Below are 16,439 nucleotides of genomic sequence, written 5' to 3' on the forward strand. Positions count from 1 at the left end.
TTTGACATGTTCAGTCAGTCACAGCACCTTTTCCATACACAAATTAGCAACATGCACAAATGTTGTGCACAAATTTTTTTTTGCATTTTCCATGCACAAATCTTTTTTTGCATTTCAGTTGCGTTTTTACCTTTCTTGAAATAATAAAGTGTAATGTGCCAAAACTGTTGCTTTTTTCCCCCCTATATCTTCAGTATTAGAATGGCTACACAAAAATTCACCAATTTTGATTTTTTTTTTTTTAATGCACACTGATAATGACAGCTATCCCAATACAGTCTAACAAAATTGTTTCAAATGAAGTTAAAGACAACTAAGCACTACTAGAGCCATCTAACAGAAAAAAACGAAAGAACCTTTTGGCCAACCCAATATATTAGTTATCTGTTTAACTTACAACAGTTGGCGTAAAACAATACACATTTATTATTTCACAGTTTCCCTGGGTGGCTTAGCTTGGGCCTCCAGCCCAGAATCTCTCATCAGGCTGCAGTTGCTGCAAGGCTGGCCTGAGGAAAATTCAGCTCCCCATGACCTGTTGGCTAAGGTTGCCCTCAGCTCTTTGCTATCTCACTATGTGGCAGCTGGCTTCATCAGAGCAAGCAAGGGTGAGGGCAGGAGAGCATGAGAGCAAGACAGAAGTCAGTCTTGTGTGAGCTAATCCAGAAGTGACAGTCCCTCTTGCTGTATTCTGTCCATTAGAAGAGAGTCATTAGGTCTAGCCCACATCCAAGAAGGGATTACATAGGGGCGGGAATCCCTGCAAGCAGGGACTCTTGGGAACCACGTCAGAGGCCACCCGCCAAAGGTATCAAGGTCGTGCTAACCTCATAGCAAGGGTTGAAGTGTAGCTCTCTTTTTCTGTTTTCTGGAGAATTCTGTCTTTCAGTTGTTCCCTGGTGATTTTAACATGTATATTTAAAATCTAAAGTTAATTAGCATTTCTATACTCCTCTCAAATTAAAAAGGCTGATCCTTTGTTATCCTGTGTTTTGGCACTAACCTGTCCCCCGAATGATAGGCATTATTATTATTGTTGTTTTATATAGACCGTGTGTTTTCTGGATTTACCCAAATGTTATACACATCTTTGGTCACCAATTATTTCGTATGTCTCAGATCTTATATCTGCAGTCATTTTTCTTCTACTTTAAGTGTATGTTTTCAGTTTCCTTTTGTGAGGGTCTACTGTTGGTTAATCCCCTGATTGTTTTTGTTGTTTATTTAAAAATATCTTAGCTTTGTCCTTTTTCTAGGTAAAGGATAGTATTTTTGGCTATGGGAATCATATAGTCTGGTCTCTGTTGCAATTATGAAAGCAGCTTGTGGAGAATATGTAAATGAATGGGTGTGGCAAAATCAGGTGGTGGGCCTGATTTGCCAAGCCCTGTTCTAGAGTATAACACTTTCAGTTGACCATTATTTTCAGTCAGCCTACTAAAGGTTTTATTCTTCTGGTTTTTGGCATTCATTGTTGCTAATGCGATGTCAGCAGTCAGATTAATTTTTACCCAAATGAAGGTAATAAATCTTTTCTTTGTAGCTGCTTTCAAGGTCTTTCTTTAGTGATCTACAGTTTCACTAGAATATATTTAGATGTCAGTTTCTTCTTACTTTTCCTGCCCTTTTTTGTGTTGTTTTGTTTCTGCCAGGTGGTGAGGGATGAGGGGTGGGCTTCCTCTGGCTCTGAGAAGTGGCCTTTTAACAACTGGTAAATTATCAGACATTTTTTCAAATATTGTCTCTCCCATATTCTCTGTATGATCTGTACCTGAAACTCTGAGTTCTGATCGACGTTCAGGTGAGGAGATCTATCCCAAATTCTCTCTTCTTTTCTGTTTCCTCTTCTGTTTGTGTTTCTGTGCCATATGCTGGATAATTTCCTTAGATCCATTTTCTAGTTGTCTGATTTCTGTACCTGTTTATAATCTTCTGTTTAATACTTCTGGGTTTTTTGTTTCAACTATGTTTTTTTTAATTTCTGGAAGTTCTGTTTTGGGTTACCTTCTGGTCTCTTATTCTTTGGGGATACTTTCAAGCTTTTTATTTCTTTAAACATAATATTGGGCTTTTTTTCTTCTGACTCTCTCTCATGGTGCCTTCCTTCCTTTTAGATAATGGGAATTTTTAAAACTATGAGCTGACCATTTTCCTTGGAAAATTTGATGTAGAAATTCTTTGAGGCCTAGTTTTTGTTTGTTTGTTTTTTGTATGTTTTGTTTTGTTTTGTTTTTGATTTCTCTCAGCTAAGGTATTTTATTACAGGGTCCATGCATTTAATGGACACATTTTAAAAGATGATATCCTAAAGTATCAGAATCTATTAACATCTTAGAAAGCTAAGTATCTCACAGAAATGGGACTCTGAACAATAAAGTTCTGATAGGATGGGACGATTTTGAAGCATGGAAAACTGCTGGGAAATAGCTCCATGAAAGGTGTCTGAGAGGAGGAGTTCCAGACAGAAGACTGAGCAGGGATCAGGCAGTATCTAAATGAAGAGAAAGTAAAAGAAGAAGGCAGCACATTTTCACTTTTTCATAGTGTTGTCTCCTGCCTGTGCTGGTTAAGAAGTTTGTGGTGTCAGAGGCCTAGTTTGAAGCCACTAATCAAACAAGAATTTGTGACCCTGGGTACTACCAACTTTAAGCCATTGTAAATTAAATTCTCTACCTACGGAATTTAGACCATAGGTAGCATTAATTCAGGCTGAAAACCAACTCAAGGACCAGCTTTTGTAGTTATGAATTCTCAGGAGAGATTTTCCACCCTCTCATTCAGTCCCAAGTTTTGAGAAAGGCAACTCTCTTTGTTTTCTTCTTAGTTCTCATTCACAGTCTGAGTGAGGGGAAGCATTTCAGAGCCTCTCCTTTCTACAGAGTCTCCCTTTAGGCTTGGCGCCTCACTGCCTTAAAACCTTCCCAGGGGAGGCTGACTTTGGGTTCATTTATCCATCTGAATTCTTGGTTTCACTTCCTGTTTTAGTCCTTGAAGTTTCCTTACTGTTGTGTCAATGCAGCAGAGCATTTGAAACAATGTGAAACAGCATTTAAATTGTTATAGGAGGGGTGTTTGACATGCATCTGGAAATGGCAATCTTGATTTTTTTTTTTATGGTAAAGATGTTTTATGTCCCAAATCAATTACCCACTTAGAATGAAAGAAAAGTAGTATATTCTGCTGTGTGATTTGTATGCTGCCTTGCTGAAGTACTAAGTATATGTATAATTTTCATATGGGTGTTTCTGTAGGTGTTATTTATCTGGGATTTGCATATAGTAGCTAATTAAATTGTTTTTGTTTTTCTTGGTATTAATTGTAGTTGCTATTCTAGACAAAAATAGAAATGCTTCCAGGGAAAAGACTGTGTTTTCAAAATACATTTTCTGAATTTGGGGTTTCTATTAATTATAATGTTTTCTTTAATTTTTAGAGATCTGATAAAGCAAAAATAAAGTCTTAAACATTCCTGTGATTTTTAATTTTATTTTTCTGTGGTAAAAAAATCTAGAGCATTGGTCTGGTTTATTAATTACTAAAATATAGGTTATTAATTACTAAAATGAACTAATTGGTTTATTATTTACTGAAATATATTTAGATAAAAATCTGATGTTTATGTTACTTTTTCTTGTCTTAGCTGTATGCCACTGGGTATGGTGCAGGCGGCAGACTAGGAATTGGAGGGACAGAGTCGGTATCTACCCCAACATTACTTGAATCCATTCAGCATGTGTTTATTAAGAAAGTAGCTGTGAACTCAGGAGGAAAACACTGTCTTGCCCTCTCTTCAGAAGGAGAAGTTTACTCTTGGGGTGAGGCAGAAGATGGGAAGCTGGGGCATGGCAACAGAAGGTATTATGTGAAAACATCATTTTTAATGTTATGTTTTCCTCTTCTTGTTTGTGTTAATGCTTGTTTTTTAAGACAACATTTGTAATAATCTACTCAAAGTTAATGTTAATGACTCATTTAGCAGAAATAAGTTCATGTGACATTATTTAGGCTTGCCTACATGACCCCTCTGCTGGGGGGAAATCAGTTCCGAATTTTGATTTCTGATTACTAAGTATGGTAGGCTTCATCTTGTCCTTTTCCCCCAAGTCCCCTTCCCCTCATCCTGAGTCATCCACTGAATCACAGTTGGCATTTTGTTAATATGCAGATGCTAAAACTGTAAATACAGAGGAAATGGCAGTAGGGGAAAGGGACACACAAATGACATAGTTTTTCAAACAAAGCAACGAAACCCACTAAATTTTTAAAAAGTAACGGGAACTACCTGCCAAATTGGAATGACAGGGCCCTTTGCATCTGAAATAACTAAAGCACCAGACAAAATACATGAAATAGCAGCCCTAAAGACATTGGATAACAGGAAGTAAAGTACGGTCAGTGATCTCCACAGGTGAATACTGACAATCATGTGTGAGGAGAATATCTGAGAGGCCAAGGAACAGACCACCTAAAAAGATTAGGAGGAACATTCCCAGAGCTCACAGAGGGCAGAGGATAGTGCCTACTCCCAAAACCTCATAATTCACTGAGTAGAGGACTAAGAGTGATGGTGCACAACAGAGGGAAAAGAAATTAATCATAGACTAAGTGTTTTTCTGATCCCACCAACAAAGCTAAAAAGCAAGACCTGAAAGGATTAAACTGTTTACAGGTAACTTAACCATGTTGTAGAGATCAAAGCTCAAGAATGTTTTTATGGATACAAACATACCAAGCACCCAGCAAGATAATATTCACAATGTTGTTCATCCAGTCGGAAATTATCAGGCACATGTCTCTTCAGTAGTGTTGGGAAAATTGGATATTCAAATGCAAAAGAATGAAATTGGACCTCTCTCTTAAACTACTCACAAAAATTAACTCAAAATGGATTAAAGACTTGGCTATAAGACCTGAAATGATAAAACTCCTAGAAGAAGACATAGGGAAAAAGCTCTTTGACATTGGTCTTGGCAATGATTTTTTGGCTATGACAGCAAAAGCACAAGCAACAAAGGCAAAAATAAACAAGTGGGACTCCATCAAACTAAAAAGCTTCTTCACAGCAAAAGAAACAACACAGTGAAAAGGCAAACTATGGAATGAGAGAAAATATTTGCAAATCTTATAACTGATCGGAGGTTAAGATCCAGAATACATAAGAAACTCATACAACTTAATAGCAAACAAAAACCAAATAACCCAATTAACAAATGGGCAAAGGACCTGAATAAGCATTTTTCCAAGAGGCATACAAATGGCCAACAGGCACATGAAAAATTGCTCAAGATCACTAAATCATCAGGGAAATGCAAATCAAAACCACAGTAAGATATCACCTCACAAGTGTTAGAATGGCTATCATCAAGAAGACAAGAGGTAACAAGTACTTGCAAGGGTGTGGAGAAAAGGGAGCCCTTGTACATTGTTGATGGGAATGTAAATTGGTGCAGCCACTGTGCGAAACAGTGTGGAAGTTCCTCATAAAATTTAAAATTGAATTAGCATATGATCCAATAATCTCACTTCTGGGTATATAGCCAAAGGAAATGAAACTACTATTTCAAAAAGATATCTGCACCCCCATGTTCATTGCAGCATTATTTACAATAGCCAAGATAAAGAAACAACCACTAAGCGTTCACTGACAGACAAATGGAGAAAGAAAAATGTGTTGTTTGTGTGTGCATGTGAATATTATTCAACCATGAAAAAGGAAATCCTGCCATTTGCAGCAATATGGATGAACTTCGAGGACTTTATGCTAAGCGAAATGCATCAGAGAAAGACAAAAAAACTGTATGATCTCACTTATATGTGGAATCTTAAAAAAGCTGAACTCATAGAAATAGAGAGCAGATTGGTGGTTGCCAGGGGTTGGGGGTGGAGGAAATGGAGAGATGTTGCTAAAAGAGTGCAAACTTCCAGTTATGAGATCAATAAGTTCCGGGGATTTAATGTACAGCATGGTGACTATAGTTAACAATACTGTATTGTACATATGCAAGTTGCTAAGAGCGTACATCTTAAATGTTCTTACTATACACATACAAAAGTAAACATGTGAGGTGAAGGATTTGTTAACTAACCTTATTGTAGTAACCATTTCACAATATATACATCTATCAAATCATATTGTGTACCTTAAACTTACACAATATTATATGTCAATTTTATCTCAATAAAGCTATAAAAAAATTATCAGGCACACAAAAGAGAAGGAAAATACAACCCATATAAGGAGAAAAGTCGGTTGATTGAAACTGACCCAGAAGTGACACAAGTGATAGAATTACTAGACAAGAACACTGAAACAGTTCTATCTTCAGTAAGCTAGAGGAAAAACTTGAACATGTTAGGTAGAGACTGAAAGATATTTAAATGCCCAAATCAAAGTCCTAAAGAAATACAATGTCCAAGAAAAATACAATGTTTAAGATGAAAAATACAGTGCATGGGATTAATGGCAGATTAAACATTGCAGAAGAAAAGGTCCGTGAACTTGAATATATAATAGTAGAAACTATCCAAATGAAACAGAAAAAAAAAGAATATATAAAAAGACCATAGTATCAGTGAGCTGTGGACAACCTCAAATGGCCCAATACATGCATAATTGGAGTTACCAAAAGTGATGAAGATGGGGATTTTGAAGAAGTAGTGGCTGAAAAAATTTCAAATTTGATGAAAATTATAAACCCACACATTCAAGAAGCTCAGAGAACCCTAAGCAAGAGAAACATGAAGGAAACTACACCAAAGCACATCATAATCAAATTGCTCAAGGCCATTGATAAGGAGCAAAATATTTTAAAGCAGCCAGGGGGAATAATACCAGTTATGTACAGAATAAAAGGTAAAGGGTGATGGTGAATTTCTGATAAGAAATAATGTAAGCTAGAACACAGTGGGAGATACTGAAAGTAAAAATAACTGTCAGCCTAGATTTTTTTTACTCAATGAAATTATTTTTTCAGGAATGAATTTGAAGTAGACTTATGCAGGCATACAAAAGCTGAAATAATTCACCACCTCCAGATCTGTACAACTAAAAATTTAAAGGAATTACTTCAAACCAGAGGAAGATTATACCAGATGGAATCAGGGATCTATACAAATGAATGAGGAAATTACTACATGGGTTAATATCATGATGTTTTCCCTTATTATGTAAATCTCTTTAAGAGATAATTGAATGTTTTCAGGATATGGTAAAAATGAATTGAGATGCTTAAAACATACATAGGAGTAAAATATATGACAGCAGTAGCACAGAGGCTGGGGTTAGAGGCAGGAAGTGGACATATACTGTTGTGAAGTTCTTATACTATACATGATGTAGTACATGACCCCAGACTACACTCTAATCGTTAGAGATGCATTCTACATCTGCCAAAGCAACCCCGAAAATAACGCAACAAAAGGTTTTATCTGATAAGCCAACAAAGGAGTTAAAGTGAATCAAAAAACGTACTCGAAAGAAACCAGAAAAAGGAAAAAATGGAGTAAACAGATGAGACAAATAGAAAACAAATAGTAAGGTATAGATCTAAACCAAAATAATATCACATCAAATGTTAAATGATCTAAACACCACAGTTAAAAGTCATTGTCAGAATGCATATAAAAGCAAGATCAAACAATATGCTACATAGAACAAACTTTGTATTTAACATGTCTATATTTAAAAACGATTTTTTTTAATTTAAAAAAAATTTTTTTTAAATTTTTTAAAATTTAAAATCGATTAAAAATCAAAGGGTGGGAAAATATGCTAACACAGATTAAAATAAAGCTGGAATGCTTATATTAATATTATACAAACTAGATGTAACATCAGAGAATATCAACAGAGATAAAAAGGGTCATTTTATGATGTTGATGTGGTCAGTTCATCAAGAGGACATAATAATCCTAAATGTTTACACAACTAATAATAGATCTTCCAAATATATGAAATTAAACAAAATGACAGAGCTGCAAGGAGAAACAGATTTACAGTTGTAGATTTTAATATCCTTCCTCAATAACTGATAGGTGGATAGAAGATTTGGCAGAAGACTTGAACAACTTTATCGGCCAATTTGATCTAATTACCACTATACAACACCACTTAACAAAAGCACATTCTTTTCAAGTACACGTGGAACAGCTGCCAACATAGACCGTAATTTGGGCCAGAAAACAAATCTGATAAATCAAAAGATTCAAGTTATATAAAAGATTTTCTCTGACCACAATGGAATTAATTAGAAATCAATTACTATAAAATATGGAAAATCCTCCATATATTTGGAAAGTAAATAAAATGTAAAAATAACTAAAATGTAAAAACTGATGGGTCAAAGAAGGAATCAGTGCTAAATTAGAAAGAATTTTGATCTGAGTGAAAATGAAAACAACATATAAAAATGTGTGGGATCCAGCAGAAGCAGTACTTAGAAGGAGATGTATAGCCTGAAATGCCTTTTTGTAAAAGAAAAATGATCTCTAAACAATGACCTCAGCTTCTACTTTAAGGAATTAGAATAAGAAAGACAAAGTGAGCAACTAAGAAAGATCAGAGCAAGAATCCATGAAATAGAAAACAGAGAAATAGAGAAAAATTAAAGAAAACAGAAGTTGGTTCTTTGAGAAAGGTAGCATCATCAATAAAACCTCCATCTAGACTAATCTATCTACCTATCTATACACACACACACACACACAAATTATAGCAATATCAGGAATGAGGGAGCTTTCATTACTGCAGAATGTAGTTATTGAAAGATGCAGTATATTAAATAACTTTATGCCAACAGATTGAACTTTTTAGATGAAATGGACAAATTCCTCAAAGGACACACATTCTTTAATGCTCACTCAAGAAAAATTAGATGACTTGAATGGCCCTGTGTCTATTTAAGAAATTGAATTTCCCACAAATAAATCCTCAGGACCAGATATATGACTGGTGATGTCTACCACACATGTAAGTAACAGATAATACCAGTTCTTCACAGTCAATTTCAGAAAATTGAGGAGGGAATTCTAGCCAATTTACTTTTTTGAGGACAGCTTTATTTTTATATCAAAACCAGACTCAGATGTTATTAGGAAAATATAGACCAGTATCCTTCATGAGCATAGATGTAAAAATTCTTAATATTTTAGAAAGTTGAATCCAACAATATGTAAAAGGATAAAGCAGTAAGGCCAAATGACGTTTTTGCCAGTATTGAATAATTGTTTTAACATTAGAAAATTGATCAGTGTAAAGAAGAAAAACTGTATAGATTATCTCAATAGATGAAAGGCGGAAAAGCATTTGGCAAACTAACATTTGTTTCTGATAAAAGCTTTCAGCAATCTGGGAATGAGAGAAAACTTCCTCAGCTTGGTAAAGGGCATCTCTGTTAAAGCTAGGGCTTGACTTCCCTGTTGGCTCAGTGGTTAAGAATCTGCCTGCCAATGCAGGGAACACGGGTTCGAGCCCTGGTCTGGGAAGATCCCACATACCGTGGAGCAACTAAGTCCATGCACCACAACTACTGAGCCTGCGCTCTAGAGCCCGCGAGCCACAACTACTGAGTGCCTAGAGCCCGTGCTCCACAGCAAGAGAAGCCACCGCAATGAGAAGCCCACGCACCGCAACGAAGAGTAGCCCCTGCTCGCCACAACTAGAGAAAGCTCACGCACAGCAACGAAGACCCAACACAGCCATAAATAAACGAATGAATGAATGAAAGAAAGAAAGAATGTGGTACCTGATGGTGACAGGCTGAACGCTTTCCCTATCTCCAGGAGCAAGACAAGGACATCTGCTGCTGTCTGTCACCAGTTGTATTCAACATTGTTTAGCAGGTTTAGCAAGTGCAGCACAACAATGCAAAGAGGTAAAAGGCATTCAGATTGGAAGGAGAATTAAAGCTGTTCATTTACACATAATATGATCATTTATGTAGAAAATCTGATGGTATCTACAAAACAGCTACTAGAATTAATGAGTGTGATCAGCAGGGTTGCAGGATAGAAGATCAGTAAATAAAAGTCGATTGCAGAAGCAGCGCTCTTAATCCCCTCTCCTCACGCACCAGAAAACAAAGAGGGAAGAAAAACTCTCTTGCCTCTTCGGCAGCTACAGACTTTCCCCGGACTCCGTCCCGGCTAGCCGTGGCGCACTAAACCCCTGCAGGCTGTCAGTCCTTTGCCGGCGCTCCGACCGAAGCCCGAGCCTCAGCTCCCAGCCCCGCCCGCCCCGGCGAGGGAGCAGACAAGCCTCTCTGGCTGCCGTGTGGATGAAAAGCTTTTGGTGCTCCAGCCAGGAGGCAGGGCTCTGCCTCTGAGGTAGGAGAGCCAACTTCAGGACACTGATCAACAAGAGACCTCCCAGCTCCACATAATATCAAACGGCGAAAATCTCCCAGAGACCTCCATCTTAACACCAGCACCCAGCTTCACTCAACGACCAGCAAGCCACAGTGCTGGAAAACCTATGCCAAACAACTAGCAAAACAGGAACACAACCTCACCCATTAGCAGAGAGGCTGCCTAAAATCATAATAAGGCCACAGACACCCCCAAACACACCACCAGACGTGAACCTACCCACTAGAGAGACAAGATCCAGCCTCATCCACCACAACACAGGCACTAGTCCCCTCCACCAGGAAGCCTGCACAACCCACTGAACCAACCTTAGCCACTGGAGACAGACATCAAAAACAGGAGGAACTACGAACCTGCAGCCTGCAAAAAGGAGACCCCAAACACAGTAAGATAAGCAAAATGAGAAGACAGAAAAACACACAGCAGATAAAGGAGCAAGATAAAAATGCACCAGACCTAACAAATGAAGAGGAAGTAGGCAGTCTACCTGAAAGAGAATTCAGAATAATGATAGTAAGGTTGATCCGAAATCTTGGAGATAGAATGGACAATAGATTGGACAAAATGCAAGAATCAGTTAACAAGGACCTAGAAGAACTAAAGATGAAACAAGCAACGATGAACAACACAATAAATGAAATTAAAAGTACTCTAGATGGGATCAATAGCAGAATAACTGAGGCAGAAGAACGGATAAGTGACCTGGAAGATAAAATAGTGGAAATAACTACTGCAGAGCAGAATAAAGAAAAAAGAATGAAAAGAACTGAGGACAGTCTCAGAGACCTCTGGGACAACATTAAACGCACCAACATTCGAATTATAGGGGTTCCAGAAGAAGAAGAGAAAAAGAAAGGGACTGAGAAAATACTTGAAGAGATTATAGTTGAAAACTTCCCTAACATGGGAAAGGAAATAGTTAATCAAGTCCAGGAAGCACAGAGAGTCCCATACAGGATAAATACAAGGAGAAATACGCCAAGACACATATTAATCAAACTGTCAAAAATTAAATACAAAGAAAGCATATTAAAAGCAGCAAGGGAAAAATAACAAATAACACATAAGGGAATCCCCATAAGGTTAACAGCTGATCTCTCAGCAGAAACCCTACAAGCCAGAAGGGAGTGGCAGGACATACTGAAAGTGATGAAGGAGAAAAACATGCAGCCAAGATTACTCTACCCAGCAAGGATCTCATTCAGATTTGATGGAGAAATTAAATCCTTTACAGACAAGCAAAAGCTGAGAGAGTTCAGCACCACCAAACCAGCTTTACAACGAATGCTAAAGGATCTTTTTTAGGCAAGAAACACAAGAGAAGGAAAAGACCTATAATAATGAACCCAAAACAATTTAGAAAATGGGAATAGGAACATACATATCGATAATTACCTTAAATGTAAATGGACTAAATGCTCCCACCAAAAGACACAGATTAGCTGAATGGATACAAAAACAAGACCCTTATATATGCTGTCTACAAGAGACCCACTTCAGACCTAGAGACACATAGAGACTGAAAGTAAGGGGATGGAAAAAGATATTCCATGCAAATGGAAACCAAAAGAAAGCTGGAGTAGCAATTCTCATATCAGACAAAATAGACTTTAAAATAAGGACTATTAAAAGAGACAAAGAAGGACACTACATAATGATCAAGGGATCGATCCAAGAAGAAGATATAACAATTGTAAATATTTATGCACCCAACATAGGGGCACCTCAATACATAAGGCAAATACTAAGAGCCATAAAAGGGGAAATCGACAGTAACACATTCATAGTAGGGGACTTAAACACCCCACTTTCACCCATGGACAGATGATCCAAAATGAAAATAAATAAGGAAACACAAGCTTTAAATGATACATTAAACAAGATGGACTTAATTGATATTTATAGGACACTCCATCCAAAAACAACAGAATACACATTTTTCTCAAGTGCTCATGGAACATTCTCCAGGATAGATCATATCTTAGGTCACAAATCAAGCCTTGGTAAATTTAAGAAAATTGAAATTGTATCAAGTATCTTTTCTGACCACAACGCCATGAGACTAGATATCAATTACAGGAAAAGATCTGTAAAAAATACAAACACATGGAGGCTAAACAATACACTACTTAATAATGAAGATATCACTGAAGAAATCAAAGAGGAAATCAAAAAATACCTAGAAACAAATGACAATGGAGACACAACGACCGAAAACCTGTGGGATGCAGCAAAAGCAGTTCTAAGGGGGAAGTTTATAGCAATACAAGCCCACCTTAAGAAGCAGGAAACATCTCGAATAAACAACCTAACCTTGCACCTCAAGCAATTAGAGAAAGAAGAACAAAGAAACCCCGAAGCTAGCAGAAGGAAAGAAATCATAAAAATCAGATCAGAAATAAATGAAAAAGAAATGAAGGAAACAATAGCAAAGATCAATAAAACTAAAAGCTGGTTCTTTGAGAAGATAAACAAAATAGATAAACCACTAGCCAGACTCATCAAGAAAAAAAGGGAGAAGACTCAAATCAATAGAATTAGAAATGAAAAAGGAGAGGTAACAACTGACACTGCAGAGATAAAAGAGATCATGAGAGATTACTACAAGCAACTCTATGCCAATAAAATGGACAATCTGGAAGAAATGGACAAATTCTTAGAAATGCACAACCTGCCAAGACTGAATCAGGAAGAAATAGAAAATATGAACAGACCAATCACAAGCACTGAAATTGAAACTGTGATTAAAAACCTTCCAACAAAGAAAAGCCCAGGACCAGATGGCTTTACAGGCGAATTCTATCAAACATTTAGAGAAGAGCTAACACCTATCCTTCTCAAACTCTTCCAAAATATAGCAGAGGGAGGAGCACTCCCAAACTCCTTCTACGAGGCCACCATCACCTTGATACCAAAACCAGACAAGGATGTCACAAAGAAAGAAAACTACAGGCCAATATCACTGATGAACATAGATGCAAAAATCCTCAACAAAATACTAGCAAACAGAATCCAACAGCACATTAAAAGGATCATACACCATGATCAAGTGGGGTTTATTCCAGGAATGCAAGGATTCTCAATATACGCAAATCTATCAATGTGATAAACCATATTAACAAATTGAAGGAGAAAAACCATATGATCATCTCAATAGATGCAGAGAAAGCTTTTGACAAAATTCAACACCCATTTATGATAAAAACCCTGCAGAAAGTAGGCATAGAGGGAACTTTCCTCAACATAATAAAGGCCATATATGACAAGCCCACAGCAAACATCATCCTCAATGGTGAAAAACTGAAAGCATTTCCACTAAGATCAGGAACAAGACAAGGTTGCCCACTCTCACCACTATTATTCAACATTGTTTTGGAAGTTTTAGCCACAGCAATCAGAGAAGAAAAGGAAATAAAAGGAATCCAAATCGGAAAAGAAGAAGTAAAGCTGTCACTGTTTGCAGATGACATGATCCTATACATAGAGAACCCTAAAGATGCTACCAGAAAACTACTAGATCTAATCAATGAATTTGGTAAAGTGGCAGGATACAAAATTAATGCACAGAAATCTCTGGCATTCCTGTATACTAATGATGAAAAATCTGAAAGTGAAATCAAGAAAACACTCCCATTTACCATTGCAACAAAAAGAATAAAATATCTAGGAATAAACCTACCTAAGGAGACCAAAGACCTGTATGCAGAAAATTATAAGACACTGATGAAAGAAATTAAAGATGATACAAATAGATGGAGAGATATACCATGTTCTTGGATTGGAAGAATCAACATTGTGAAAATGACTCTACTACCCAAAGCAATCTATAGCTTCAATGCAATCCCTATCAAACTACCACTGGCATTTTTCACAGAACTAGAACAAAAAATTTCACAATTTGTATGGAAACACAAAAGACCCCGAATAGCCAAAGCAATCTTGAGAACGAAAGAAGGAACTGGAGGAATCAGGCTCCCTGACTTCAGACTATACTACAAAGCTACAGTTATCAAGACGGTATGGTACTGGCACAAAAACAGAAAGATAGATCAATGGAACAGGATAGAAAGCCCAGAGATAAACCCATGCACATATGGACACCTTATCTTTGATAAAGGTGGCAGTAATGTACAATGGAGAAAGGACAGCCTCTTCAATAAGTGGTTCTGGGAAAACTGGACAGGTACATGTAAAAGTATGAGATTAGATCACTCCCTAACACCATACACAAAAATAAGCTCAAAATGGATTAAAGACCTAAATGTAAGGCCAGAAACTATCAAACTCTTAGAGGAAAACATAGGCAGAACACTCTATGACATAAATCACAGCAAGATCCTTTTTGACCCACCTCCTAGAGTAATGGAAATAAAAACAAAAATAAACAAATGGGACCTAATGAAACTTCAAAGCTTTTGCACAGCAAAGGAAACCATAAACAGGACCAAAAGTCAACCCTCAGAATGGGAGAAAATATTTGCAAATGAAGCAACCGACAAAGGATTAATCTCCAAAATTTACAAGCAGCTCATGCAGCTCAATAACAAGAAAACAAACAACCCAATCCAAAAATGGGCAGAAGACCTAAATAGACATTTCTCCAAAGAAGATATACAGACTGCCAACAAACACATGAAAGAATGCTCAACATCATTAATCATTAGAGAAATGCAAATCAAAACTACAATGAGATATCATCTCACACCAGTCAGAATGGCCATCATCAAAAAATCTAGAAACAATCAATGCTGGAGAGGGTGTGGAGAAAAGGGAACCCTCTTGCACTGCTGGTGGGAATGTGAATTGGTTCAGCCACTATGGAGAACAGTATGGAGGTTCCTTAAAAAACTACAAATAGAACTACCATATGACCCAGCAATCCCACTACTGGGCATATACCCTGAGAAAACCAAAATTCAAAAAGAGTCATGTACCAAAATGTTCATTGCAGCTCTATTTACAATAGCCCGGAGATGGAAACAACCTAAGTGCCCATCATCGGATGAATGGATAAAGAAGATGTGGCACATATATACAATGGAATATTACTCAGCCATAAAAAGAAACGAAATTGAGCTATTTGTAATGAGGTGGATAGACCTAGAGTCTGTCATTCAGAGTGAAGTAAGTCAGAAAGAAAAAGACAAATACCGTATGCTAACACATATATATGGAATTTAAGGAAAAAAATGTCATGAAGAACCTAGGGGTAAAGCAGGAATAAAGACGCAGACCTCCTAGAGAACGGACTTGAGGTTATGGGGAGGGGAAGGGTGAGCTGTGACAGGGCGAGAGAGAGTCATGGGCATATACACACTAACAAACGTAGTAAGGTAGATAGCTAGTGGGAAGCAGCCGCATGGCACAGGGATATTGGCTCGGTGCTTTGTGACAGCCTGGAGGGGTGGGATAGGGAGGGTGGGAGGGAGGGAGACGCAACAGGGAAGACATATGGGAACATATGTTTATGTATGACTGATTCACTTTGTTATAAAGCAGAAACTAACACACCATTGTAAAGCAATTATACCCCAATAAAGATGTTAAAAAAAAAATAAATAGATTAAATTCTCAAATCAAAAGGTGGAGAATGGTGGAATGGATAAGAAAAAAGATCCATCTGTATGCTGTCTACAAGAGACACACTTTATATTTAAAGACAGAAATAGTTTAAAAATGGAAAAAAAAAAAGTCGATTGCAGGCAAATAAAGGAAACATTTCTGCATTAAAAAAAGTCAACTGTGTGTCTTTATACATATACATATGCAATCAGAAATTGAGATTTTAAAATACTGTTTATGGTACCCTCCCCCTAAAATCGAAATAGTAAGGAATAAATTTGACCCAAAGGTATGGATAACTTACAGACAAAAAAACTATAAAATATTGCTGAGAGCAATTTTAAAAGACCTAAAACAATGGAGGAGTATGCTGTGTTCATGGGTTGGAAGACTCAATATTGTTGATTTTTTGGTTTTCCCCCAAATTAACCTATTGATTCAATCCCTTCCCAATCAAAATTTCTGTAGAAATTGACAAGCTGATTATAAAATTCATGTGGAAATGAAGAGTA

At 37.0% G+C, this 16,439-nt stretch overlaps 1 protein-coding gene across 5 annotated transcripts in view; it reads left to right on the forward strand.

The window, feature by feature from the left end:
- Nucleotides 1-16,439, forward strand: part of HERC2 (HECT and RLD domain containing E3 ubiquitin protein ligase 2) — a 234,547-nt gene that overhangs the window by 198,173 nt on the left and 19,935 nt on the right. For all 5 annotated transcript variants that reach the window (XM_082840688.1, XM_082840690.1, XM_082840692.1 and 2 more), the window contains one exon: nucleotides 3,641-3,855. In XM_082840688.1, the coding sequence (XP_082696814.1) occupies nucleotides 3,641-3,855 (215 nt within the window). The remainder of the gene's footprint in view (nucleotides 1-3,640; nucleotides 3,856-16,439) is intronic.

This window comes from Leucopleurus acutus, assembly GCF_964270905.1.
Source record: "Leucopleurus acutus genome assembly, chromosome: 6".
Lineage (NCBI taxonomy): Eukaryota > Metazoa > Chordata > Mammalia > Artiodactyla > Delphinidae > Leucopleurus > Leucopleurus acutus.